Genomic DNA, 26,298 nt, shown 5'->3' on the forward strand with positions numbered 1-26,298 from the left:
AACCCTCTCCAAGAGTACATGGATAGGGCTTGCATCACAGTTTGGCCACTTGTACCCATTACAGGGAGAGAGGCAAGGTTTTCTCGATGGATATTGTTGACTGACCACGCAAAGTTGCATGAATGGGGCACCATGCAGCGTAGGGGACTTATCACATATACAGGTGCCTATGCATCCGATCCATCCCACAGGATGGATTGGCGAGAGATCATGAGTTGGTATCCTATTGATGGTGTGATATCCTCAGTAAGTGGCATCGTACAGCAAGGAACCACAGACATGTCAGAGACTACATACTCCAGTTGGCAATGGGATACATGTCGACAGCTCTTCAACATTCCATCCCGGCATTAGGAGAGGAGGATTAGCATTGGATTGAGTCAGGGGTTGGACTAGAGAGAGGTGATGAGTTGGTACACAGTCATTGGGGCAACATTCACAGCCAAAGCTATAACACCGCAGGAATCGTGGAGCATTAATGCTTGTTTTGGGCAGCATTGGGATCCAGGAGAATTTTTTTATGACAAGTTCAGTCAGAGATTGGCCTGGGATCCGGGCATTGAGGGGTCCATTCATGGTGGGTTGACACAGAGGCAGAGCATCATCTAGTGGTTCGTATGGGATCCGGGTATTGGGTCTCAATTGCGTTGGGCCACTAGACAGGTCCACAGCTTTGGATTGCTTGAGGATAAGCGATCTTGGGGCGGGAGGACTTGTAATGTTTTTTTGGTATTCCTCATGGCATGGTTAGGATGGACTTTCAGGGCTGGGGCAAAGAGGTCACAGGTGCAGGTTTACTTCATCAGCGGGCCCAGAGGCTTCAAGAGGTGTTTCATGGGGTTTTGAGGAGTTTTTATGAGGTCTGATGGCATTCGCTTGGTATATTCCATCATCCACACAGTTTTCTATTCGTTCCATTGCATTCCGACAACTTTCAAAAAACTGAGTTATTAATGGGCCTGACTCCATTAATTTCTCTTAAGGTGGAATTTCGGGAGGAATACTTGGCAGAACACCTTAGTATAATAGCTCGTTGGAATCGGAACGAGAATATCTATAGGATGGGATGGCTAGAAGTGATTTCTGGTGGCTTGAGGAAGCATGGTGGCCAATTTACCATTTTCCCACATTAAAAAGAATATTTTAATTAAGGGAAATGTGCTCAATGATTAAAATAATAATAAAACAGGAGCTTCTAGAGGGTATATCAAATCTATAAAAAGAAGAGGAGGAAGCCATTAGAGGACATCTTGGATTTGTGATTTCTTCTTGTGGAGAGGTTTGAGAACTCAGTGCTCTACTTCAGTAGTAGCCCCAGGACGAAAAACCTCGGGGATCTTGGTGAGAGTGGATGAAAACCCACCTCATCCCCTTGGTGGATTCAGCCAGAATTCACAGGTGTAGTGATTGATTTCAGTTAAGTTTTGGGACGACAGTTTCAACATCAGAGCAAATCAGTTTTGCAGACCAGATTGTCTATCTCAGCCATTTCAGCTATATCATCATGTACACTCTTTCAATTATCTATTATAATGAAAGCTAAGATTATTTTTGCTCATTGTACGATTGAATTGCATGCATTCTCTTGTTTTATTTTACATGGCAATCTTTTGTTAATTGAATAGTAATTTTATAGCGAATTTTTGGATGAGTTAAAATTCTACAAAATCAGTTTAATATCCCTTTTGGGACATTACATGGTCCTCCTCACTCATGGGAAAATCCCCCACGGTTGAGCCAATGTCTGGGCTTTGATAACACTGTAATGTTCCTAGCTAGGAAAAACAATGATATGCAAACAAAAAACAAATTCAACACTAGAAAATTGAAACAATTAGCAAACACCCATATGAACACCATGAGTAAGAACCAGCTGAGCCATTTTATTAATTCTCTTGGAGCAAGTACAATAGTGTGGAAGAAGTGCACCTTGGCCACAAAAGCAAGGTGATCAAACAACAGCCCAAATGCTACACAATTGTTGCTCCAAAGATGCTCTGCGCTGCCCATAAATCTGCACTGTCTGCTGGAAAGGAACTGCTAGAAACGCCACCTCTGGTGCTCAAAAAATTCTGCAAAATTAGCCTCAAGCTCCTCAACCAAAACCCACCAAAACCCAGAAATGGTTTGGCCTAGTTCTTACCCCAAAATTTGGCCTCCAAAGACCACGTCCTCCTCCAAGAGCTAGGAGATAGAACCTGCCTGAAGCTTGCTAGAAAAACCCTCCAAATCACTCCAAAGGCGAAGATGCTCCACTCCAAACTTTCCCTTATCCCGGCAATCTCCAACTCTCTAACTCATTCCCCAAGCTCCCACGTGTGCCCAGTGAAAGCTCTCTACGCAGGCCCAAGAAGCTACAAATCGAACTGCCCACTAGCAACAATCTCCTGCTTTGAAACTCCCCCAAAATGTTGATCCTCCATTGAAGCTCCAATACCAAAATTCTCCCGGCAAATGCTGCCCAGAAGATCCCCAAAACAATCCCTGCATGCTCCCTTCCTGCGTCCTCCAGAAACGCACTAGTTGAGCCAAAGACTGAAAGATGTGCTCTAAAATTCCTCCAACTCTCCTCCAAGGTAGTACGATTTGCCTTCCTAGGGTGGCACTCGAAGTCCCCCAAAGAAAGGTTGAGTTTTCCGCTTGGAAAACTCGGTGCTAAACAGCTAGTAACCCGGCTAAGTAGCTCGAGCAACAAAATGAGTTTGATAGACAAAAGACCCTTTGAGTAGATGAGCTCCTCCTATTTATAATTTCGCGTGCCTTCCTACCCATGTAGGCCCCTCTTCCTAGCCTTTTAATTTCCCCTCCAAGGCCCTTCGAATTCCACACTTGGCCAAGTGCATTTTTCCCTTGTGGGTGGCCCCGACATTCCACTAACAAAATAATTCAGCCTCTTTCTCTCCTATGTCCATGAGTCAAAATTGGATGGGTTCCAAAGTCACCAAAAATTATCGAAAATTGTGGGAGATTAAACCTGTGACAAAATAATTTAGGAAGGGACATTACAATGGGCTATTAATTAAATCTTGATCATAGCAATCCTAACTTTATAAGCACAGAATGGAAACCAGCACTTTCTTAAACTAAGCTTCACATGTGCAACTTCACATCATCTTGTTGAGAGTTGAGACAAAGGAGAAATTATGAAGATCATAAGGACACTGCTTTCATTGTACATCGGAAATTGTCTTTATTTGAGATTACTCATGGTCATTATCCAATTCTAGAGTTACAAGCACTAGCATGGTGGACACTTATTGGTTTTTCATCAAAGATCATACAGCAGTAGGTCTTGTGCACTTGGTGGCATGTATCGTGTGCTTTGATCAGACTCATTTGTCCTCAAGCAACACAAGCAAATTTGATAGCCAACAACTCAGACAGCTATCACAACTACAAGCATTATCATGCACTGACATACATAACAGCCCCCCAGCTCTTTGTCATCAAGTAACACATAAACCTCCATATCACAATTCACTTGTCCTCAAGTAACCCAAATAAATCTGGTAACCAAGAATATTATTCAACTGAAAAATCTATAGAGATCTTCTTCTACACAGTAACAAAAACAACATACCGATTATTTAGCAATGAGATCAATTTATATCTCTGACTTTCAAAAGCTATGTGATTGAGAAAAAGATTGGACAGGCAGTTGACATTAAAACTGGCAAAAGTGTTATTGATACTAATTTGCAACTGAAATTGGATATTTGCACATGGACAACCAATGCGTGAAATAAGAGTCTTTTCCGGAAACCTTCTTGTATCATTCGAATGGATTTCAAGCTAGTGTTCTGGGACTAAACTTGAGAAAGGATAGAAACATGCAAAGCCTGCCCTTTCTTTAGTCTTCAATAAACACTTGATTTTTCAATGCTCACCTTTTTTAAGTGCAGTACAAGCGCCCTCAAGTGCTTCAGATCGTTTTGCTTCAGCAGTGTATTTCGCTTTCAGTGATTGTATCTGAAGAATGCCATGATTGTACTCCTATAACAATTCCAGTGATTAAAAATAGAACACATAGATAATTTGTAAATTTATATCAAAAGAATTTGAGCAATTGTAATCCTCAGAATCAATGTTCCACCAAGACTCTGGGACGGGGAGACGTGGGTGCGGGGAGACGCACAAGGGGGATGTGTGGGAGTACCCTCAAATTTTAGGGAAATTTAGGGGGGACGTAAGGGTATATAATTTTTTCCCTTTTTTTTAATATATATATATATATATATATATATATATTTCAAATTCATATTCAATAATGAAAGCATAAATACAATGATACATACATAATTGAATTAAATAATGAAATACATTGATCCATACTCATCATCCTTACTAATATATACATGATTCATCCATAGACCACGAGATTCAATAATGAAATACTTTGATCCATATTCATCATTCATTAGTCACCATTCTAGAATCTACATTGATTTAAAAATTAAATTCATCATTCATCATTCTAGATTCTAAATTGAATTAAAATTAAAATTAATCATTCATCATTCTAGAATCTAATTAGTACTAAGCAAAATAGACTATAATAGATACTGAAATCTAAAGATTGGAATAGTAAATTGATATAACTAAAACTCAAAAATAGTGGAGTGATGAGTCTAAAAGTCACTCTAAAGTACACAGAGGGCTTGGTGCTCTTGATTAAATATTAATTTCATACCCTTGTACATGACAAAATGCAATGGAAACATTGCAATCCATCGAAATCCTGAATTCCTGAAAAACTGTTAAGTCTACTAGATTTTGAGTCAGATTTAAAATTCTACTTTCTCCATATGAAATCCAATGAGGTCAGAACCACTCTCAAACATCCTGGGTCATTTCATGGTAATGTTGAAAATTTAAGTAAAAGAATGAAAATGAAAGATAAAGGAGAATATTCTCCTTTATCTTTCATTTTCATCCTTTTACTTTAACAATTTAGCATTATCATGAATTACATAGCACTAGTAGGGAAATTTGGTCAAATACTAGGTTTCCCCTATCATAAATCATTGTTTACAAGCAAATTTATGGGGGGACACATAGCTCATTTTGAGGGGGGACGCCCCTTTTGGGGAGTCGCGTCCCCCACACTGGGGAAACGTCCCCCCCTGCGTCTCCCCACATCTCCCCAAAAGGGGGACATGGGGAAACGTTTCCCCATACGTCCCCCATCCCGGGTGCGTGGGGTGCGAGGGATGCGCACACCCGACCTTGGGGGACGTGTCCCCATGGAACACCGCTCATAATACTTTCCTGCACGGAAGGACCATGTCAACAACTCAATCTTTACACGAGAAGATAAGACCCAAGGGACAATAATTTCTGCATGGCAATTTTCCAAATCCACTAGAAAAGTAAGATGCAATATACTATTGGAATTCAGAGAGGAAAAACTCCACACAAAATCAATAGCCAAACCAATAGACTTGGATGCATGTGGTTAAAATTGGATCACATCAATATTTTGTAAAATTATATCTCAAGAATTTGAACAATTGTAATCCTCAGAATACTTTCTTGCAAGGAAGGACCATGTCAACGAATCAACATTAAACAAGAGAAGACAAGACCAAAGGGGCAATAATTTCTGCATGGAAGTTTCCAAATCCACTAGAAAAGTAAGATGCAATATACAATTGAAATTCAGAGAGCAAAAATTTCACGCAAAATCAATATCCAAAGTTCAAACCAACAGACTTGGATGCATGTACCACATTAATCAATTTTTTGGACACACCTTAATCCTTTCAGGTTAATCCCTCAGCCTCAAGACTCACAAGACAAGATTAAAAAATATTTTGGACAAAGAAAACTCGACAATCTGAGCAAGCAGAGAAACATGTTAATCAACCCTAATTTTATTTGGAAAGGGAGGAGAGTGTAAGAGAAAAAGATGCAATTTCAAAGAATAAAGTAAAATAACAATTCAACATGGAAAACGAACTAATAAGTTGCATAATTTGAATTTTGGTTCAAAAGCACTTCAGAAACCAGATATTCAGCCTTACATGCAATCATAATTGAACATCTTGGAATCCAATGTGAGTACTAATAGCATGAAGATAGTTTGGTATGGATGACCATAGCTAACTAGAGAAGTTCTATGGTTGAATTTGCGGTTTTGTAATGTCCCTTTCCAAATGATCATTTCTGGAGACTGATTCAGTAGCCTATTTGATTCCCGTCAGCTATAGGAGGAAAATAATAATAATAATAAGCCTTTATGGGCTATAGATATTTTGTGAAACATTTTAAATGCAATCAAATATGAAACCCTAGCTTCAGCAAATATACTCCACAAAATTCCCAAATAAATAGCAACAACTCATCCAATTATTTATTAATATTAATCAGGAAATTACATGATGTACAGCTCACTTAAGATGCAATAATTTGATTTCTAGAACCCGTGAATAACTCCTGTAATTGTCATGATTTGGTTGGTTGAATGATGCTGCTCCAATGAAATTGCGGCCTCTCTAGAAGAATTGTGATCCCATACAAAAAGGCCCCAACCTCATCAACGAATGAACTCAACCTCCACTAGATCTGTGTAATATTCCTAATGGAAATATTAAGTGATAACAAAAGAAAAATATGAACATGCAACCAAAAAATTCAGCACACACAAAGAAATATCAGATTACACCAGAAAATTACACCAAAATACTAAGCCAGTTTATTATTCTGCGCAAAATAGAGTACAAATAGATGGCAATAGAGGAACCTGGGCTTGTTACAACAAGCAAGGCAAAACCCAGGCGATAATAATGATGCCCAAGGGTTGGAAAGGTTGCTCTCCAAATTTCTGCGCTGACCCAGTAATATTCTGTTATTGCTGCCAGATAGGAAATGGGAAATCTACCCTCATAAGTGCTCAAAAAATTCTGAGAATTTAGTTGGTGCACTTTCTCAACGAGTCCAACAAAACCCAGAAAGGGTATGGCCTCCTTCCAACCAACCCTGGAGCCCCACAAAATTGCGAGTTCCTCCCACGACTAGGAAATTCGCATCACCTAGAAATGTCACTGCAAATTGGCACTAAGCTCCCGGAAATTTCTCCCAAAATTTACCTTTGCAATTTTACCCAATTTGGCCACAAATTCCCGTCTCCTCACCACAACAATGCAGCTCCTCAAAATGCTTGCGCAGGCCAACCAGTCAACCTTTGCACAGTCCTTGTAAGCAAAATTTTGGCTTGTATATTAGCCACTAATTCAAGCCTGCAAACCTGCACAAATTCTGTAATGTTCCTAAACAGGAATGTAAGTGATATACAAAGCATGCAAACAATCCAGCAATCAGGAAAACAAAATATACATTAAGCACGCATGGAAATGTTGGAAATAATGAACTGTTGAGCCATTTTATTACTTCTTCAGGAGCAAAGACAATAGTAAAATAGAATGATGCACCTGGGATTGTCTCAATGGACAAGCATGACAAAACCCAGGTGAGAAAATGCTGAACTGAAGGCTGCTACAGCTGCTGCACCGAACTGAACTGCGTTGCCCCAGAAAACTGCTATGTCTGCTGACTTTGAAGGGCTGAAATCACTGCTTCCCTAGCTTAGAAAATTATGATATTTCAATTACTTGCTCCTTGGCCTAAACTCAAAATAACCCACGAAGGAATTGGCCAAATGTTGACCTAGAAATTTTGGCCCAAATTCCCCTTAGCTCCTCTAACTGCTGGTTGAGTTGGGACCCCTATTTGACCCCTTATATCTGCCCAGAAAATTCTATAAATTTAGGAGTGTGATCATTGCCCAAAACCCAGAAAACCCAAAAATGGTTTCCCTTGGTTCCAACCTTCAAAAATTGACCCTTCACAGCTTGGCCCTCTTCCAATTTCGAATTTTGTTGCTGTGACTGATCCTGTCAATCTCTGCTCTCCCAACTCCAGAAATCCTCCTCAAATGGCCCTCCAAGTGATCTCCTACTTCTCCCGGCCAGCTCCAGCTCTACAATTCCTTCCTCCAACTCCCACGTGAGCCTAGTGATGGCTCTCTACGCAGGCCCAGGTAACTGTAAATCAAACTGCTGGGATGCTAGCTCTGCTGGCTCCAAACTCACAAGAAAGGCTGGCCCTTTGCTACTCTCCCAATCCTCTAACTCTCCCGGCAAATGCTTGATCACTGATAGCTCCAAACTCCCCTTGCGTATTCTCTAGCTAGCCAGAAATACACACTCCTTATTGTGGTTGAATGGTAGTGTTGTAACACACTACCAAAATTCCTGAAATATTAATGGAATTGTCTCTCTAGGGCGGGCACGAATGGTCCCTCGAAGTAGAGGTTGAATCTCCCGCTTGAGAGATTTGTGGCTAAACAACCAGATGACTCAGCTAAATAGCAGAGTGAACAATGAAGTAATTTTGATTGCAAGGTGTAAGAATCAATCCAAAATCAAAGTTGCTCCCTCCTTATAACTCCTTGGACCTCCCTAGCCTCATGTGGGCCCCTCCATCCACCTATTCGACTTTGCCTCCAAGCTATTCAAATGGGCCAATTCGAACTCCCATGTGGGTGGCCCTCACATTCCACTAGCAACCAAATAAAGTCAAATTGCCTCCTAAGTCCCTAAGTCGAAAATGATATGTTCTCTTCCTTAGCCAAAATTGTGCAAAACTGTGTAGCAGCACCCTGTTACAAATGTGTTTGAGAAGGGACATGACAATCCTCCCCTCCCAAATGTTGCTTGCCCTCAAGAAACCTCATAGCTGGGTGCTCCAAAATGTGCTCACCCTCCCAGGTGGCATCCTCATCCGGGAAGCTCTTCCAATGCACCAAAAATCGCTTGTCCTCAAGCAATGCTTGAGCAAGCAACCTCTCTAACTGTTGCTCCCCACTGTCACTGCAAAATGTGCCAGGGTCCCATATGTGCCACTGGATCGTGCCTAACCTCTACACCATCCTAATATGGAAGAATCCTTCAATACCAGGATCCCAAGCAATCCTGTCCAACATGAAGCTCCCCTCGCTCCACTCACTATCCTGCCCGGTGAAAGTACCAGAAGTCCCCTACTCCATCAGTGACTCGCTAAAGCCCAATGGAAGATTTGTATGATCTCCCCCTGCAGTAGTCGGTGCATCCCTAAAGGTTATTGAGTTGTGAAGAGTTGTGATGCCCCAGTTCCCTGCTAGTCCCAGAGTGGTGCCACCATGTTGACGCTACGCTACTCTGACTATGTCATACTCCCCATCGTGCGCAGTCAGTATCCTCCTCTCCTGGAACTCGATGGTGGAATACTGAAAGAGGCGAGACACATCCTGCCTGGGCATCTCCATGGCACCCAGGCCTACCCATCCAAATCTAACTCTGAACCTGTGCAGCAACAGAGAATGTTTGCCTCCCCATATGATGAAACCCTCTGTGAACCCCCATGTGTCATCCCAAGAGTGAACTATATCACTCTCTGCCACGACTTCACTCATCACGAGTGATCTATCGATCAACTAAATCCCATAGCCAGACCTGCTATGCATAGCCCTGTCAACCGATGGAATCCCTCTGGCCCTCGTCTCTAGTCCTTGCATGTGATCACTATATAGGCTCCATATATCGTGGGCTAATCTGATGCATGCTAATCTGCCCTGTGCCTACCACTGTGTAGTACCGATGATCGTTGGAAGCCATGTGTGCCAAAGAGCTACCCCCTGAATGCAACCAAAGGATGGGTATCTGATACTCGTAATCGACTCAGGGTATATGGATCCCTCCTGTCCCTGCCAACCATCTCCCCTGGGTCTACCATCTGCCCTCTCGATAAGGTACCAATATAAGATCTGGAGCCCGGACACATATTGGGAAACTACCTCAGTCGTAACCACTATCCTCTGCTCATGCTCAGTCCCGACATGCCCTGAGAAAAGAGTGACACATGTATCTCTCGGGACTAGATCCCTAGACATAGGCTCGGTGATGAACAATATGCCACCCTTGTAGATGATCACCTCATCCCCCAACCTATGGCTGTCAACTGACGCACCAACCCAATGCCACTACTGAAAAGTCTCCCCCCTAGTGCTCTGAGTCTCACCCAAATGTCTCAGTTGAGCTCCTCGTCCCTCGTGGCTCATGCCCAAAGTGCAGAAAGTCGACAGCAAAATCCATTGTGCCCGTCAGGGATGCAGAAGAGGTTCAGGCGTGTGAGTCCCCGCGGATACCATCAAGTATCGCTCATCTGTGTCCCTATCGATCCTGGGTGAACTACGCCCAAAGGTATGCCCAGTGTTTCTGTCCAAGGGTCTCCCTAGAGGCAACACTCCATGACCTCGTTGTGCAACACTATACACCCATGCATGCCACCAATCATCCCAGTACTCCTGGACATGCCACTGTACACCATGGCCTACCCCTGTACACCGCTGGATACCCTCAGCTATGGCTATGTCATCCTGTACTGGCCTGGGTCCCGAATGTGTCACTGTACCTGTCACTCCCCGCATGTACTCAATGTGATGTGCCTCCCACTCCACAGTGCAGTCCAACATACTATGACACACCACCCTGCGTCTCCATGCTCCTCTGTAGGCCCCTGCTCCTCGCTCCATAGCCCCACACACCACTAGATGATTTGGCCTACCGCTAGGTCTATATGCATTAGACTGCATCCCTCTACATAACACTGGACGCTATGACATAATTTTGTGTAGTCCTGTGTACCACTGCCCACTGTCGTACCTCTCTGTAACGTACAGTATCCTGCACGGGCCAAAATATTGACCTCTCTGCTAATACGCCCTCCATGATGTGGGCTACATCCCCCCATCTTCTCTGAAAGACCTGAGCAGCCTGACTCCCCACATGCTAACGGAAATGACACTACTGTGCCTATCCTCAATAGTCCCTGTGTCCCATATGCTAGTAAGAGAGCACTCTCTCCATACAATGCCCTGTCTGATAGCCTGTCGATGCCACCTCCTCCTACCAGCTCCTGCTAGAGTAAGCTAGTCACCCTGTGACTCCACGCACCGTCAATATGCCAAGACAACTCATGAAATCTGTCTGCTCACCTGTCAAACCATCCTGTCACTAGTGTTGACTGGGGCTCTGATGGAGATCTGAAAATGTGGGTGCGCTCAAGCGTCAAATCCATCCCGTAGCTACTACCAGCTCTATGATGTGATGGAAAATCCCACCTGGATCCCAAAAATAGTTCAGCCCTCAAGTCCCTCTGGTAATCCATGGCCTCTGCTGACATGTGGCCATGGATGTATCCAACCGCCTAACCTGCTCCATCAAGTACCAGCTTAGTACCTCTCGCCATCCAATCCCAAAGAAGAGATCGAATGTGTAATCCTCTATGGAAGGAACAAGCCCTCCAAGCTGATGTGGTATCATGCTCAGCTCAGTCATGCTAACCTATCCACGTCTAGACAACTCGACCTCCCTCAATCTAATGCATATGTGTGGGTTGATAACGCTATAAACCCCGCCAATGTGCATCTGAAGTGCACTGTGCTGAAAACCCAATGCGTGACCTCTATGCTGCCCCTCATCAATGGCTAGCCCAAGGGATGGTTACACATCCTCCTCCATCACGGGCTCGACATGAGCCTTCAACTGCTCCTCCATAGACAACCCAATATGCACGATATGCTCACCAGTCAGCTGTAGGCGACTGTCGGCTGGCAACTTCGGATCTGGAGGCCTCTATACCTATCAGCTCCTCAACAACAGTGGAGCTGTCTTCCGGCACCTCACCAACCTGTGGTGCATTATTATCACCTGAGAACTCGGTCGCAACCCCAAATACCTCATCAATGGTGTATGCTCAACTATCTCTTTGCCAACCATGGCCCCTTCAACTACTCTTTCATCTTTTTTCTTAATACTTATCATCCCTACAAAATCCCATTTAAGACTTCTACCCAAGCATGTGTTGTGCACTTGGAACTGCCATCATATGTAGGGAAATATATTTTCCCAATAGAACAATGTAGCTCATAGTTTTGTGTACCATAGCCTTTCCCCTTCTTGTTCTGTGTGAGCTCGCAAAAGTCTCTGAAGGTCAGAGCCTCCCTGAAGTCTACCCCCATGCCACTCCTGGAAATTCTCCCCCATCAACGATGGACCCTCACCTCCACCAGTCTCTCCCTACGCCAAAGGTATAAAAGAGGGTAAAGTAACTCAAGTTGGCTCACTCAAGGATGGTCGTTGCACTGTGGGAGAAAGATGATCGAACTGTTGAGAGGCCCCTGAAGTCTCTCCAACTACGAACTCTCGGTGGGTGCTTCGCTCCCAGTTTTGCATTTTGATCTTGTCCAGCACGTCCTTCTGGCCCTTTTCCAAATCACTCAAAACCTTCAAGAGGCTATCAAAGGCCATCTCTTCCCTGCTCTTGGGCTCACCCATATATTCCGCTACTGCAGTCTTCCCATGATCCTTCGTGTCTGGAGTAATCTCCAACTCCCTTTCCCTGCTCTGTTACCTCTGCCTTTTGTAAGTAATATTTTGTTGGTCTTCTTCACTCATAGAAAAGTTTCCCCACGACTGAGCCAGAATCTAAGCGATGATACCATTGAAATGTTCCAAACTTAACAAACAGTGATATACAAAAGCAAATTCGATTTATGCACAAAAATTAAATGCTCAACAATTACCAAATACACAACAGAAATGAAAACCAGCTGAGCCATTTTATTTATGAATGGAGCAAGTACAATAGTGTGGAAAAAGCACCTGGGCTTGCCTCAAGGGCGAGCTAAACAGAACCCAAGTGTCAACAGTAACCCCAAATTCTACAAAGAAACTGCTCCTCTAATGGTCTGCATTGTCTCCCAGTAACGGCAACTACTGACTGGAAAGGAGTTGCAAGAAATCCCACCTCCGGTGCTCAGAAAATGATGAAAATTCAACTACAAGAACCCGGAAAGGGTTTGGCTTGAACCCAACCTCCCAAATTTGACCTCCTATATGGCCTATGCCCTCCAAACAGCTCCAGAAATACGGTCTGCAAGAAATGGACACAAAGTCTTCCTTCAAGCTATGGAAAGGGAGCAAACTTCACCCTGGATAACTCCTCCAACCTCCACGGCAAAGCTCAGCCTCAAGGGTTGATACTCTACCCACCAAATGCACTCCCAAACACTACCTTTGCGCTGGCCCAGGTAGTGCGAAAGTCACACTGCCAAACCAAAACCTCAATCAGCTCCCAAACTCCCTCAAAGGCTGACAATCCTCCTTAGCCTCTCCTCCAGAAAATCTCACATCAAAACTCAACTGCTCAGCTCCACAAACAACTCGGCTTCCTCTCTGACTGCGTCCTTTAGAAATGCGCACCACCTAGAAGGAAATGCTACTGCTAGAAATCACAATGTGATTCTCCTCCTAAAGAAATGAAGGAAACCTTCCTAGGGTGGCACTCGAAATCTCCCGAAGAAAGGGTGAGCTCTTCACCTAAAGAACTCGTGCTAAATAGCCAGTGAATCGGCTAAGCAGCTCGAGCAACCAAGAGAAATCGATATACTCTCATGAATGAATAAGAAGAGGAGAGTTGCCCTCCTTATATAGTTTTTGTGGGGCACTTTTCCCTCCATTTCGTCCTCCATCGTGGGCCCCACTTAACCAACACCATGCAAAAGTTATCCCCCTCCATGCAAATCAAACTAGGGAGTGTGTAATTCCCTAGTGAGGGTGGCCCCCATGTGTAACTTAACTACAAAACAAAACATCTTCTCCTAGTCTAATCTCCTAATAGAATCAAATTGGGTCCACTAATTCCCAAAATTGGCCCCATAATACAAAATTAAATCTTTTTCCAAAATGATTTAGGAAGGGACATGACACAAATCCATGATCCAAGATGTCCCAAATGATCTTCTCCTCCTTTTTTTATAGATCTAATGGATAGATCTCCAAGCCTCTAGAAACATCTTATTTTATTATTATTCTAGAAGCTCTTCCATTGACTTTATCTTAAGTGACCCCTTTTATTTTATTTTTTTTACTTAAGTCATTTTTGGCCCATTTCCTCTAATTAATTATTTTTCCTTAATTAAATGAGTAATTAAAGTCATTTTTAACTAAGGAACTGGTAAATCACCCACCATACTATCTTCGACCACTGGAAGTCATTCCTCAGCATCCCATCCTGTAGATCTTCTTGTTTCGGTTCCAACGAGCTATTACACTGAGGTGTTCCATCAATGACTTTCCCCTGTGTTATCTTTGATAACTTTTAGATAGTTTGGAGTTCATTTGTCAAATTAGCAATGTTGTTAGAATTTTTGAAAATGAAAATAAATGTACAAAAGGAATAGCTGGTTGCAAGCAAACGAGAAAAGATTGCAGGGACAAGTCAAAGCCTTAAAGACTCAAAATTGAAATGATCAAAGATGAGCTTTTAAAGAAAGGTCTCAAGGTTTTTGCTGAAATAGATGCCACCCCTTGAAAATGGTAACATCCTTAATTTTTGTCTATGCTATGTTTAACCAATAATTTTAGTAGTATACAAGCTCGTACATGCTATTAGAAATGACATGGAGGTGGAAGAAATCATGAAAATGCAAAATCTCATAAAGTTGACAGTTTCGTAGCAACTCCCTATATTGAAGGTGAATATTTGCTACGAAATTGTTGTAGCTTTTCAAGGAAGAAAAAGCAAGTTTAAACCTCAGCTAAGGGAGTGTAAATCGCATGTGTTTAGCTAATAAACACCAATAAAGACTTCAGCACTGTCAGAAAGGTCAAATAGCTAGCAAAAAGGTGTTTTTTGAAATTTGCTACATAAATTCTAGAAATGATTGTTTTAGTAGTCAACTTCAAGCTCACTTTCTGACAAAATAGAAAGGAATTTTGGAAATCTGAAGGAGGTTTTTGTTAAAGCCTCTCTCATTTTTTACACAGATATCAGGGTTTGGAAGATATGCACTTATATTTGAGGTCTATTTTACAGATTTTTTCCTCGCCAGATTTGTTGTAGAAATTTTGAAATTTGACTTGGTGGAAATCCAGGTCAACAAAGTCAACCAGGTCAGCACATCCACGTGGCAAGAGCACATCAGCAATCCAGTACACTCAGTGTTTGGTTGGATTTGATAAGGTTCAGCAACAGAATATTTATGGGCTCATAAATAGATAGAATCCTATTTGAATTCAAAATGTATTAAAATAGAAATATCCCTATAAAGGCTCCATGTTTTGTAATTCAATTAAAATTAGGTCTCTTAGCTATGCATCGAGTCTAGCCCAGGTGGCAGATTATTGTAATGGAGACCTCACTCTATATATGTGTAACTTTTTCACTTTGAAGGGGTTGAGGGATGATGTGAGAGGGCCATCTTTGTAAACCTTTTTCTTCAGTTAATATACATTTGCAGACTCTCTTTTTCACTTGAGATTATGTTTTGGCTCATATATTTTTCTCCATGTTTTGTATGTTTTTATCAGTTTCATAGCAATTTGATTACTTGGAATTCATTTTACATGCTCCAACTTCCTTCATTTGTTGTGTTGTACTGTAAAAGTTTTATTTCTACCATTTTAAAGCTAAAATTGCCTTAGATTCCATGAAAACCGTGTTGTTTGTAATTGATTTTCTTTAATTGGCTCCATGCCCAATGGTGGTTGTCATCACACCCTTTCACCTGCAAAATCACATGAAAAGTATAGAGTTAGCCTTCTGAAATTTTGAGTTTTATATTGAAAATCTTATAGGTATTTTGAGAGAGCCCTCTCAGACTGGAAGGGCTAACTTCTAGTTAAACGTTGGTTTGAAATAGTTATGCTTGGTTGGAGGTTGTCACATCCCAACCTGTCTAGCCTAGTGATAACACTCGGAATGCCAACTCGAGCATAATTAATTAAGTTATGCCAATAATAACCCTATTTTACGGGAATTATCAGAAAGTCACGAAACCAAAAACAAGATGTGCGGAATTGCTCACGATGATAAATATGCCAAGCGAATGCCATCAGACCCCATGAAAATTCCTCAAAACTCCATCGGGACCCCTGATGACATAAACCTGCTCCACTAACTTGGCCATCCCCTGCCCTGGAAATCAACCCTACCTGTACTATGAAGAAGAATAAAAATGGGGACATGACATTACCAATCATAGAGCACAAGTGGGGACTTCATAATGGTCTACCCTTCCATAATGGGCTTCGGGATGTGCCAATGTCTCCTAAACCCCAAATGGGGTTAACGAATAATCCTATTAGGTGGTTTCTACTTCTAAAGGGGGTAATATAGTCAAGGTACATCCTTCAAAAGGTGGTGGCATGTGACAGATAGGTGAATGAAGTAGGGGATGAGAAGGGGCAGCCCTGGGTCACATGTTGGGATACAAGGGTAGTTAATAAGAGGGAAGCCCACACTTGGGTTTATGATGTATAGGAGGGAGAAATCGTGGTACATGAGGTGCCCCGACCTTGATTTTTCCACCCTTCTTTGTATGCCTTTTGCCTTTTTATGATTTTCTTTGTTTAACTGCTCTTAGCTCAAGGGGTAAGAGCATGATGCATAAGATATAGCAAGAAATTCCCCCGTTTTTAATGGTAGGGTGGTTCGTTGCCCACCAGGGGTTGGGACAATCATGGGTTCCTATATGATGAGGGAGGTTCATAGAACCAGTAGGAACCAGGGTGATGACCATGAGGATGGGGTAGAGCTCATGTATTGGCTTTTGCCCACGTGCTAAATGTGTTTGTCTCGGCCATCTTTTGCATTTTGTGGTTCATTTTCTTGTTGAATGTGTCCAAATATGTTTTTATCTTTTTTTTTAGTGGCATCAACCTTTGGGGCATCATTCCAGGCTTGACCCAAGGTGAGGGCAAGGGGAAAGGGCGAGCTAACCCTATGTGGACTAAGTGGAGGAATGTGAACCCAGGTGGGAGAAATGATGAATAATGTAATCATGAGTGGAAAGGGGGTAACATAAGCGGATAAGGGAGTAGGACAACGTAACCAAAATCAGGGTTTCCCATGAAATACCATCGCTAGAGTCAAATGGTCAGTAAAAGAGATCCCATGGGACTAGAATCCAAGGTTAATACCTAAAAGGCGTCTAGGGGACAAGAGCGCAGACCTATCCCATTCTTTCCGCCAAATCCCCCCATTAATCCTGTGAAAATTCCTACACCAGAATCTGTACTGCAGCAACCTGATGTTACTTCTCCTACTTGATTAAATCATGCAAGTTATTCACTGTATTCTACAGCAAATTTCGAAGCAAATACATCTGCAGCCTTCACTTAATTTACATATATGCGGAAACAAAATGCTAAGCAAGAAAGAAAAATACAACACATAGGACAGTTATTTTTGGACAAATAGTCCCCGGAAAAACCCAATGCAGGAAAACCAGTGCAGCAACTCTGAAGGTTTTATTATTATGCAAGAGAAATTCTAAGTACAATGCTAGGATGCTCAACTAGAAATCCGATACAGAGAGAATACTGAACAAATGAAATGATCTCACCCTATCACTGGAGAATCAGTGACTGATCCTGCTACTCCGGAGTCTCTGCATCACCCTCTACGTGGCCTCTGTGCAGAACTGCGTCACCCTGGGCAGTTTTTGCATCACCCCTCTTGGGTATTACGTTGTCGATCCTCTGTTGGCTAAGAAATCAACCTTCTGCCTCCCAGACTCACACCTTGGCTTCCCTCAACAAGAACTCGACTTCCCCTCAATGATTGTGTTGCCTCTGCGTAGGCCAGCGTCAGCCTTCCTCTGGACATCTTTCTGTCCTCTCTCTGTCTTGTACTCTCCGGAAATTCCTTCTCCCGGATTCTCACTGCCCCTCAGTTGCAAGATCTCCTCAATCGATTTTCCTCCTGAGAACTTCTCACTTCAGAAAATCGATTTTCCCAATCTCTTTGTGTGTTTTCCAAATGACCCTCAAACCCCTTCCTATATCTTTTTGTTGGACAACCAACGGCCTAGATTACATCTTAATCAAAGGCTCAGATCGTTTTGGCTTGATCTGTGGATTTTTATAGAAGTTTCACCTTTGATTAGATTAATACCCATTAATATTTTAATTTTCCTAAGTTTAGACTTAGGAACCCCATTAAAAATATTAATTATTTTAATAAAATTTCTTTTGGGTGGAATTTCCCAAAACACTTTCTGGGTTCTTTGGAATACCCGTGCCCAAGCCTCCCTGCAAAATTTGAGGCTTAAAGCACATCCGATGCTACCCCAAATCAACACTCCCTCTTAGCGAGGAATGTGCTCTAGCAATACACTGTTATTGCATACTGCTCTAACTCTGAAGTATCATCCCTGTGTTGCTGATGCCTGGCATGTTGTCCATCAACCACTGTGTTGTTGTTGCTACTGTACTACTGTCATTGTCAATGCTACATCTGTACTACAGCTCCCTCTCAAACGTTGCATCTGCTATGTTGCTAGCACTGCCACTGCTAACACTACATCCATACTGCAACTCAGTTGCTGAGAGAAGCAACTGAAAACACCCAAAACTAGACAAGTATCCAATGGATACACCTCGGTGCTGAAATCCTAACTGCTACTAGTCCCACGCTCTCTTGTGAAACCACTGCATTGTTGAAGCTCTACACTGTGCCTCCTTGCACTGCTTCCTCTCTGCTCTGTGTTGCTCACATTCTGGCGCTACTAACCACTGCATTTGTCAAATCAACACTCCATGGCATCAATTGAAACTCCACCATCCCGCTACTCCTGATCATGGGCTCCCATAGCAAGGTGATGATACAAGAAGTGGGCTCCCCAAGGATCATGCTCATCTGCAGTCCTCCCAACTATAGCTCTCTATCAACCCACCTCCCTCCTGGAGGTATCTCGGCTAGCATGGTGAACTCCTCCTCATCAATCTTTGCGGCTGCAACCTTCGGATCATGCTTCTCATCATTGTCCTTTTTCTTCAAAGGACATTGGGATGCATAGTGGCCCATCTCGCCACATCTAAAGCACTTCACCTTGGAGACGTCCTGCTTTCGTCTTGTTGCCACGACTTTCCCTTCGATGCAAGGGTTGCGTTATCCTCTTCCTCCACTTTGGGCTTCGACCCACTGCTGTTGCTGCCCCAGTCAAGTTTGACCTTGAGCAGATCTCTCCTCAGCTCTTCTTGTTTCAGAGCTGCCCACATCTCGTCCCAATTTTGCAACACTGCTCTGCCCAGGATACTCTAGACAAAGATTTTCCAATCATCTGAGATAGAATTTAGAGCCAATCTCACTAACTCCGAGTCTTGAGGAGTATGTCTCGCGGCTGACAGTTCATCACAGGTCTCCTTCAGTTTCGTAAGGAACGGATCTACTCGCTCCCCCTTCTGCATCTGAGCAAATCTCAGCTTCTGCTCTAAGTACATCTTCCACTGCTCGGAAGATCCCCAATACAATGTGGCCAAGGCATCCCAAATCTCCTTAGTGGTCCCTTTGCTTGCAACGTGGCACACCACGTGATCCTTGACTCCATCCAGGATCATCCTCTTCACCTTAGCCATCTCAGCTTTGTACTTCTTCAGCGGATCTGCATCCGCAGGGACAGTTACCACATTATCAACGTACATCTTCATGGCATGCTCATCTAGAAGGAAAATCATCCTAGCCTTCCAAATGTCATAGTTGGAAGCCTCGTCCAACCTGTCCTAATCCCTTAAGCCACTGGTTTCCATATCCTCTGAAAATTGTCGAACAGCTAGCTCTTTCTCCCTACTGCATAGCTCCTAGGCTGACTTACGCACTCCCTGATGGAGCTGGTAAGTTGATGCTCCTCTGCTACTCTGCAAATGAGAAATGTTGATTTCCTCGGCAAGAAATCACTGAGGAGGTATTCCCTCACTATGCTCCGCTACTTCTTTCTTCTGACGCCTTTTCAACCCAACAAAGTTGCCTACTGAAAAATCTGCATCCACCAACTGCTCCTCACGCCAAGGCTCGGCGCTACTCCCTCTGCCACGGAAAAATTCGAACTGGAAGCTCCTTTCTATCCATCAACTCACTCTGAGAGAGAGACTACCTCGAATTTTTGATCCTCCCGCTACCACTACGCAAACCCTCTAGGGTTTCGACTTTCCTACCTCCTGTAGCTTTTCGATTTCCCCTTTTGCTCAGCGCTAAGGTTTTTGGTTCTGCTCTTCTTGTCTCACCTGCAATAGCTCTGATACCATGTGAAAATTCCTACACCGGAATCCCTACTGCAGCAACCTGATGTTACTTCTCCTACTTGATTAAATCATGCAAGTTATTTACTGTAATCTACGGTAAATTTCGAAGCAAATACATCTACAGCCTTCACTTAATTTACATATATGCAGAAACAAAATACTGAGCAAGAAAGAAAAATACAACACATAGGACAATTATTTTTGGACAAATAGTCCCCAGAAAAACCCAATGCGAGAAAAACGTTGCAGCAGCTCTGAGGGCTTTCTTATTATGCAGGAGAAATTCTTAGTATAATTCTAGGATGCTCAACTAGCAATCTGATACAAAGAGAATACTGAACAAAAGACTAGTGAAATGATCTCACCCTATCACTGGAGAATCAGTGACTGATCCTGCTACTCTGGAGGCTTTGTGTCACCCTTTGCGTGGCCTCTGCGCAGAACTGCGTCACCCTAGGCAGTTTCTGCATCACCCCTGTTGGGTATTACGTTGTCGATCCTATGGATCCTCTGTTGGCTAAGAAATCGACCTTCTGCCTCCCAGACTCACACCCTATCTTCCGACAACTAAATTTCGACTTCCCTCAGCAGGAACTCGACTTCCCCTCAATGACTGCGCTGCCTCTGCATCAGCACTGCGTAGGCCAACGTCAGCCTTCCTCTAGATGTCTTTTTGTCCTCTCTCTGCATCGTACTCTCCGGAAATTCCTTCTCCCAGATTCTCACTGCCCCTCAGTTGCAAGATCTCCTCAACAGATTTTCCTCCTGAGAACTTCTCACTTCAAAAAAACATCATTTTCATCATGTGGCCCCAAAGAGGACTCATCTTCTTGCTCATTACCTAGATTCTTAATGTCTTGATGATGCCCAATGAAGGCTTCCTCTTGAGTGCTTAATGTATGGTGTACTTGAAAATGTCCAAGAAAGCCATCAACGAACTCTTCAATTGATGAGATGCTCCTAGGTTCATGATCATGCAGCCATGAGTTATGACCACCAAGAGATCCCACAAACAATAACATAAGGACATCTTGGTGGACAACCTTTTCTCTTGAAGTATGTGTATTAAATCTTTCTACGTGGTCAATTGCGGAGAGTGGATCACCATCAAACACGAGCACACCACGTACCATCCTTCGTGCGACATGATTAGGATGACCATGGATGCTAGCAATGTCCAAAGCGGGAAATTTATCAAAGAAAGACAACCTATTTGAGGTATGCATGAAAAATGTGTAGAAGTCGTCAGGGTTAAATTAAAGATGCCTAGAAAAAGGCTTGCTTCACCCTACAAGCATTGACCTTAAAGTTCAATGAAGAAATAGGGCTTCTTTCTTCCAATGGAGTCGCCAATAATGATATGTCAATATGTCGTATAGGGAACAAAACACACGTTTCTTGTCCCCAGCAACGACGCCAAAATGTTACAGCTCAAACTAGCAAGGATCCTAGGAGGGATCCTAAAGGGACAATTGCTAGGTGAAGGGCAACAGTGGAGCAATAGCCCACTGTCACCTTAGCTAAAGTTGCCTTCTATTTACGAACTTTCACCAATAGGAGGGACCCAGTATATTATGGACTCACTGATGAAGGATAATTCAATGAAAGGATGTGGAGTGACCAAAATAATCCCTTTCCCGGAAGAGTTAGAAGGATAGAGCTTGCTTGCTTTCTAAGCAAGGTACAATGTATTCTAAGGAAAGGAAGGGGCAATTTGAGGGTTAGATTTATGGGATATGACTTGTGAAGGAATTTCCCAATCCCTAAGATCCTCATTGAAATTGGTATCCCAGATGGTTCTTCAAGAATTGTTTTTTCAAAGGAATAGGACCACACAGGGCCAAGTGGACTTGGTCTAGGGTAGGAGGAATCAGTGTGGCAACCAATGATGTTCTTACCCTAGACAAGGTGGAAAGGATCAAAGAATGGATTTCACTTGAAGGTGTTGATTTGATCCTATGGGGCACTATTCTTGGGAATGCTAAGGCAAGTTTGGATCCCGGAGCTAGGGCTTGGCTTTTCCCCCAACTCCACTGTCAGAATGGCTTCAAAATTGGAGGAGAGCTTGACGAAAGGCCAACGCAGGAGATCCTAGGATATCGAACTTTTTGAAGGGCTAGCTTGTCGGGAAATTGATGCCCTAGGTACCCCAACTTGGCTAGACCCGAAAGAAGGTGAAAGAAAGTGGTTTTTGGTGACCATCTTTTTATAGATCAGTGCCTTAATCTTTGGGACAATGGAGTCTATGACGAATATGAGTAGGATTTATTGGTTCCCAGTCAAGGAGGCCTCAAGACCACTTCGCTAGCCTTCTAGGTCAAGGAGAAGCAATCTTGCATCTTTTATACTTCGATGCACAAAGGGAATGGCTTATCGAGGTCAAATTCTTTGATAGAATTACCTTTAGGAGATTCCGTTCATATTATATGGCCCATACATTGAGAGATGTTATAATAGAGACAAAATTCCATAATTTTAAGCAGTAAAAGCATGCAACAATTAGCCCTAGAATAGCGAAAATGCCAGTCCAATGTATATGAAAAAGTAAAACAATAATAACATTAAAATCATGTACTCACATGTAATAGAATATATCCAACCATTCACAATTGACAAGAGAGAAGCTCCAAGAGAAGATAGACCAATATCCACACATCAAAATTCATCCATAAAGCTCCAATTCATCCTCTAGAAAAAGTGTGAAAATCTCAAGAGAGAAAAGATCCAATCCAAAGTGATGATGAGAAATGAATTCATCTCACTTGTATTTATACACAACTTAAGAGTTCAAATTAGCCTCCTTGGTCTACATAAGCCCGAAAAATAAAATAATGTTCTAATAGTTCAACTTTTGGTGACAAGCCCACCAAACTAGCTCATAAATGAAAAAGTGAGTCTCTCAAGAGGTAAAATATTAATCTATACATGTCGTATGGCCCTCTAAGAGGCCTAATGAGGTCCATGGGTGCCACAATAAAGAGTAGGAACCTCACAAGCTGTGGACAAGGGGGTGGCCCCTTGTAATAACATGTGGTACTCCAAATGACATGTGGGGGCACACAATTGTCCTCATGGGTCTCCAAACAAATCGAAGATGCTTGCATATCGCCTGCAAGGGCTATGATGATGGTTGAGGTGAGATCACATCATCGTGCAAGTCTTGGATCATCTGTCAACTGTATGGTGCAAATATGGAGCCAACTGGGCATGATCAAGTGCATCTTCCTCATCCAATAAGTGAACCACGAGCAATCTCTGAATGGCTGTGGGGATCCATGGAGTGGTGTCTACTGTTGTGGAGGCCCATGGCTCTCAATGAACACCCTACATGTGCCAATGTAGCCCTCTGGAGGATTAGGACCTCATGTAGGGAGACCAAACCCAAAATGGAGACCATCTGCAATCTTTCATAAGATCCAATGTGTCCCCTAGCCTTCCAGCACAAGTCATTAGAGAAATCAAGTAAATGAGCTTACCAATCATGGACCACAGGTGGGGACTTCATAATGGCCTGCCCTTCCATAATGGGCTTCGGAATGTGCCAATGTCTCCTAAACTCCAAATGGGGTTAACCAATAATCCTATTAGGTGGTTTCTACTTCTAAAGGGGATAATATAGTCAAGGTACATCCTTCAAACGGTGGTGGTATGTGATATATGGGTGAATGAAGTAAGGGATGAGAAGGGGCGCCCTGGGTCACATGTTGGGTACAAGGGTAGTTAATAAAAGGGAAGCCCACACTTGGGTTTAAGATGTATAGGACGGAGCAATTGTGGTACATGAGGTGCCCTGGCCTTGATTTTTCCACCCTTGTTTATATGCCTTTTGCCTTTTTATGATTTTCTTTGATTAACTACTCGGGCCTCATGGGGTAAGAGCATGATGCATAAGATATAGCAGTGAATACCCCCCTTTAATGGTAGGGTGGTTCATTGCCCACCAGGGGTTGGGACATTCATGGGTTCCTATATGATGAGGGAGGTTCATAGAACCTGTAGGAACTAGGGTGATGGCTATGATGATGGGATAGAGCTCATGTATTGGCTTTTGCCCATGTACTACAAGTGTTTGTCCCAACCATCTTTTGCATTTTGTGGTACATTTTCCGATTGAAGATGGCCAAATATGCTTTTATCTTTCTTTTTAGCTGCATCAACCTCCAAGGCATCATTCCGTGCCTGACCCAAGGTGAGGGCAAGGGGAAGGGGCGAGCTAACCATCTGTGGACCCAGTGGAGGAATGTGGACCTAGGTGGGAGAAATGACGAATGGGGTAATCATGAGTGGAATGGGGGTAACATAAGCGGATAAGGGAGTGGGACCACACAACCAAAATTGGGGCTTCCCATGAAATACCATCCCTAGAGCCAAATGGTCAGTAAAAGAGATCCCACGGGACTAGAATCCAAGGTTAATACCTAAAAGAGTCTTGGGGACAAGAGCACAAACTTAGCCCATTCTTTCTGTCGAATCCCCATATTAATCCATGCCTAGAAGTGTCCATGATAAGCAAACTACAATACTCAATTTCCAAATGACAAGGCATACCTTTAGGTTCGAGAGGCCCACCTTCATACATACGATCATGGTTGATGGGCGAGGGACCACATGGCTAACTCAGGTGGCGAAAAAATGGCACAATGAGCTAGTTGGTGGCTGCAAGGTGCTATTGGTTGCCGGCTGAGGACCGTCTTGGACAAAAAAAAAATCTCCTATGCATATTACCCACAAAATGGTGGGTAACAAGCAGTGTTTTACAACCCGCCCGTTTCGAATCCGAATCGGCCGTTTCGAACCGAGCCAGCACCAAAATCTTTGACCCGGCCAGCAACCCGACTCGGTTGACCGAGTCACATATGACTCGGCCGAGTCATATGTAACTCGGTCAACCCGGCCGGGTCCGTTATGACTCGGCCGAGTCAATGAACCTACGACTGGGCAGCGTAAAAGATGAAAAAAATTCACTTTTTATGTGATTTTTGAAAAAGTTAAATGCAGTTAATGGATTCTAAAGGGTAATGCAGTTTGAAGTGGTTTGATTTGAGGTATCTTTGAAGTATAAGACAGTGCCCTTGGCTTTAAGATTGGTCTTGTACATTTGTTCCCTGCATATTGGTAACTATCTTGCATAAGGGTAGACAAATTTTCTTTGACAGCAATCTAATACACAGTCCCTCGTTGCAGAATTTTCAACACATATCAGATCTGAATATCAATAAAATTGAGCCCTAGGAGCAGTGCAGAGAGTGGATCTTATGATAGTTTGCTCTTTTCTCATCATTCTTGTCACGGATTAAGCTACAGTAGTCTAATACTTGGTGACAGTGAGTTGTTTGAGGCATTTGGAGAACCTTTGAATATTGCATAAGTTCTCTCTGGCCTGGATAGCTTTGTTTTAGTTGCATCTCATTGGTCACTTGTTTCTAACTGTTAAATCATAAGTGGAAAGCTTCCCAAATAAGTGCATAACTAAAGCATTTGCTCTCTTTGTCTCAACTGTCATTATTTCATTAAACAGTTCTGAAGTGCTTCATTGGTTAATATTGATTGGTTGGGCATTTCCCACACTGAAGTACCTTGGCAGTTTGCATAATAAAGGTTCAATCTATTGTGTCATCTCATTGTACTAACATTTTCCTTACAGCAGTTACCCATCTTATGACTTGGCATTTTACTTACAAGTGTTTCTAATTTATAACTTGGGCATTGTTATTGAAGGCACTGGTATCTTAACTGTTAAATGAAAATCTTGAAGTGTCTAATCTAATCAAGATCTCTAATACATTGCTCATTAATCACACTTGCGAACTAATTATAATCAAGTTCATAAGATAGCTAAGTGTATCTCCTAGAACTTGTTGGTCCCCAACAAGTCTCCTAGTTCATGAGCCTACTTTGATCATAATACATATGTTGTCTTCCATCTATATTATAATGCTGTGTGTTTGGAAACATGAATGAAAATCTTTAAAATTATGTTTAAAATATTTAAAATTATGTTTTTTTATAAAAAAAATAAATATTTAATGTATTTTTTACAACGACCGAGTCATTGAAATCGAGCCGGCCGAGTCATTACCGAGTCGGAGTCGGAGTCGGAGTCGATCCTCGGCCGAATCGGAGTCGGAGTCGGAGTTGTAAAACACTGGTAACAAGTACAACTTGGAATTTCACT

At 42.7% G+C, this 26,298-nt stretch overlaps 1 protein-coding gene across 1 annotated transcript in view; it reads right to left on the bottom strand.

Moving 5' to 3' along the window:
- LOC149222354 (protein At-4/1-like) overlaps positions 1-26,298 on the bottom strand; it is a 209,085-nt gene that overhangs the window by 68,644 nt on the left and 114,143 nt on the right. The window contains exon 2 of the mRNA XM_089383082.1: positions 3,888-3,993. Coding sequence (XP_089239208.1) covers positions 3,888-3,993 — 106 coding nt within the window. The remainder of the gene's footprint in view (positions 1-3,887; positions 3,994-26,298) is intronic.

This window comes from Pinus tabuliformis, chromosome Q (genome assembly GCF_031772625.1).
Source record: "Pinus tabuliformis cultivar Carrire ecotype Pingquan chromosome Q, CPIR1, whole genome shotgun sequence".
Classification (NCBI taxonomy): Eukaryota; Viridiplantae; Streptophyta; class Pinopsida; order Pinales; family Pinaceae; genus Pinus; species Pinus tabuliformis.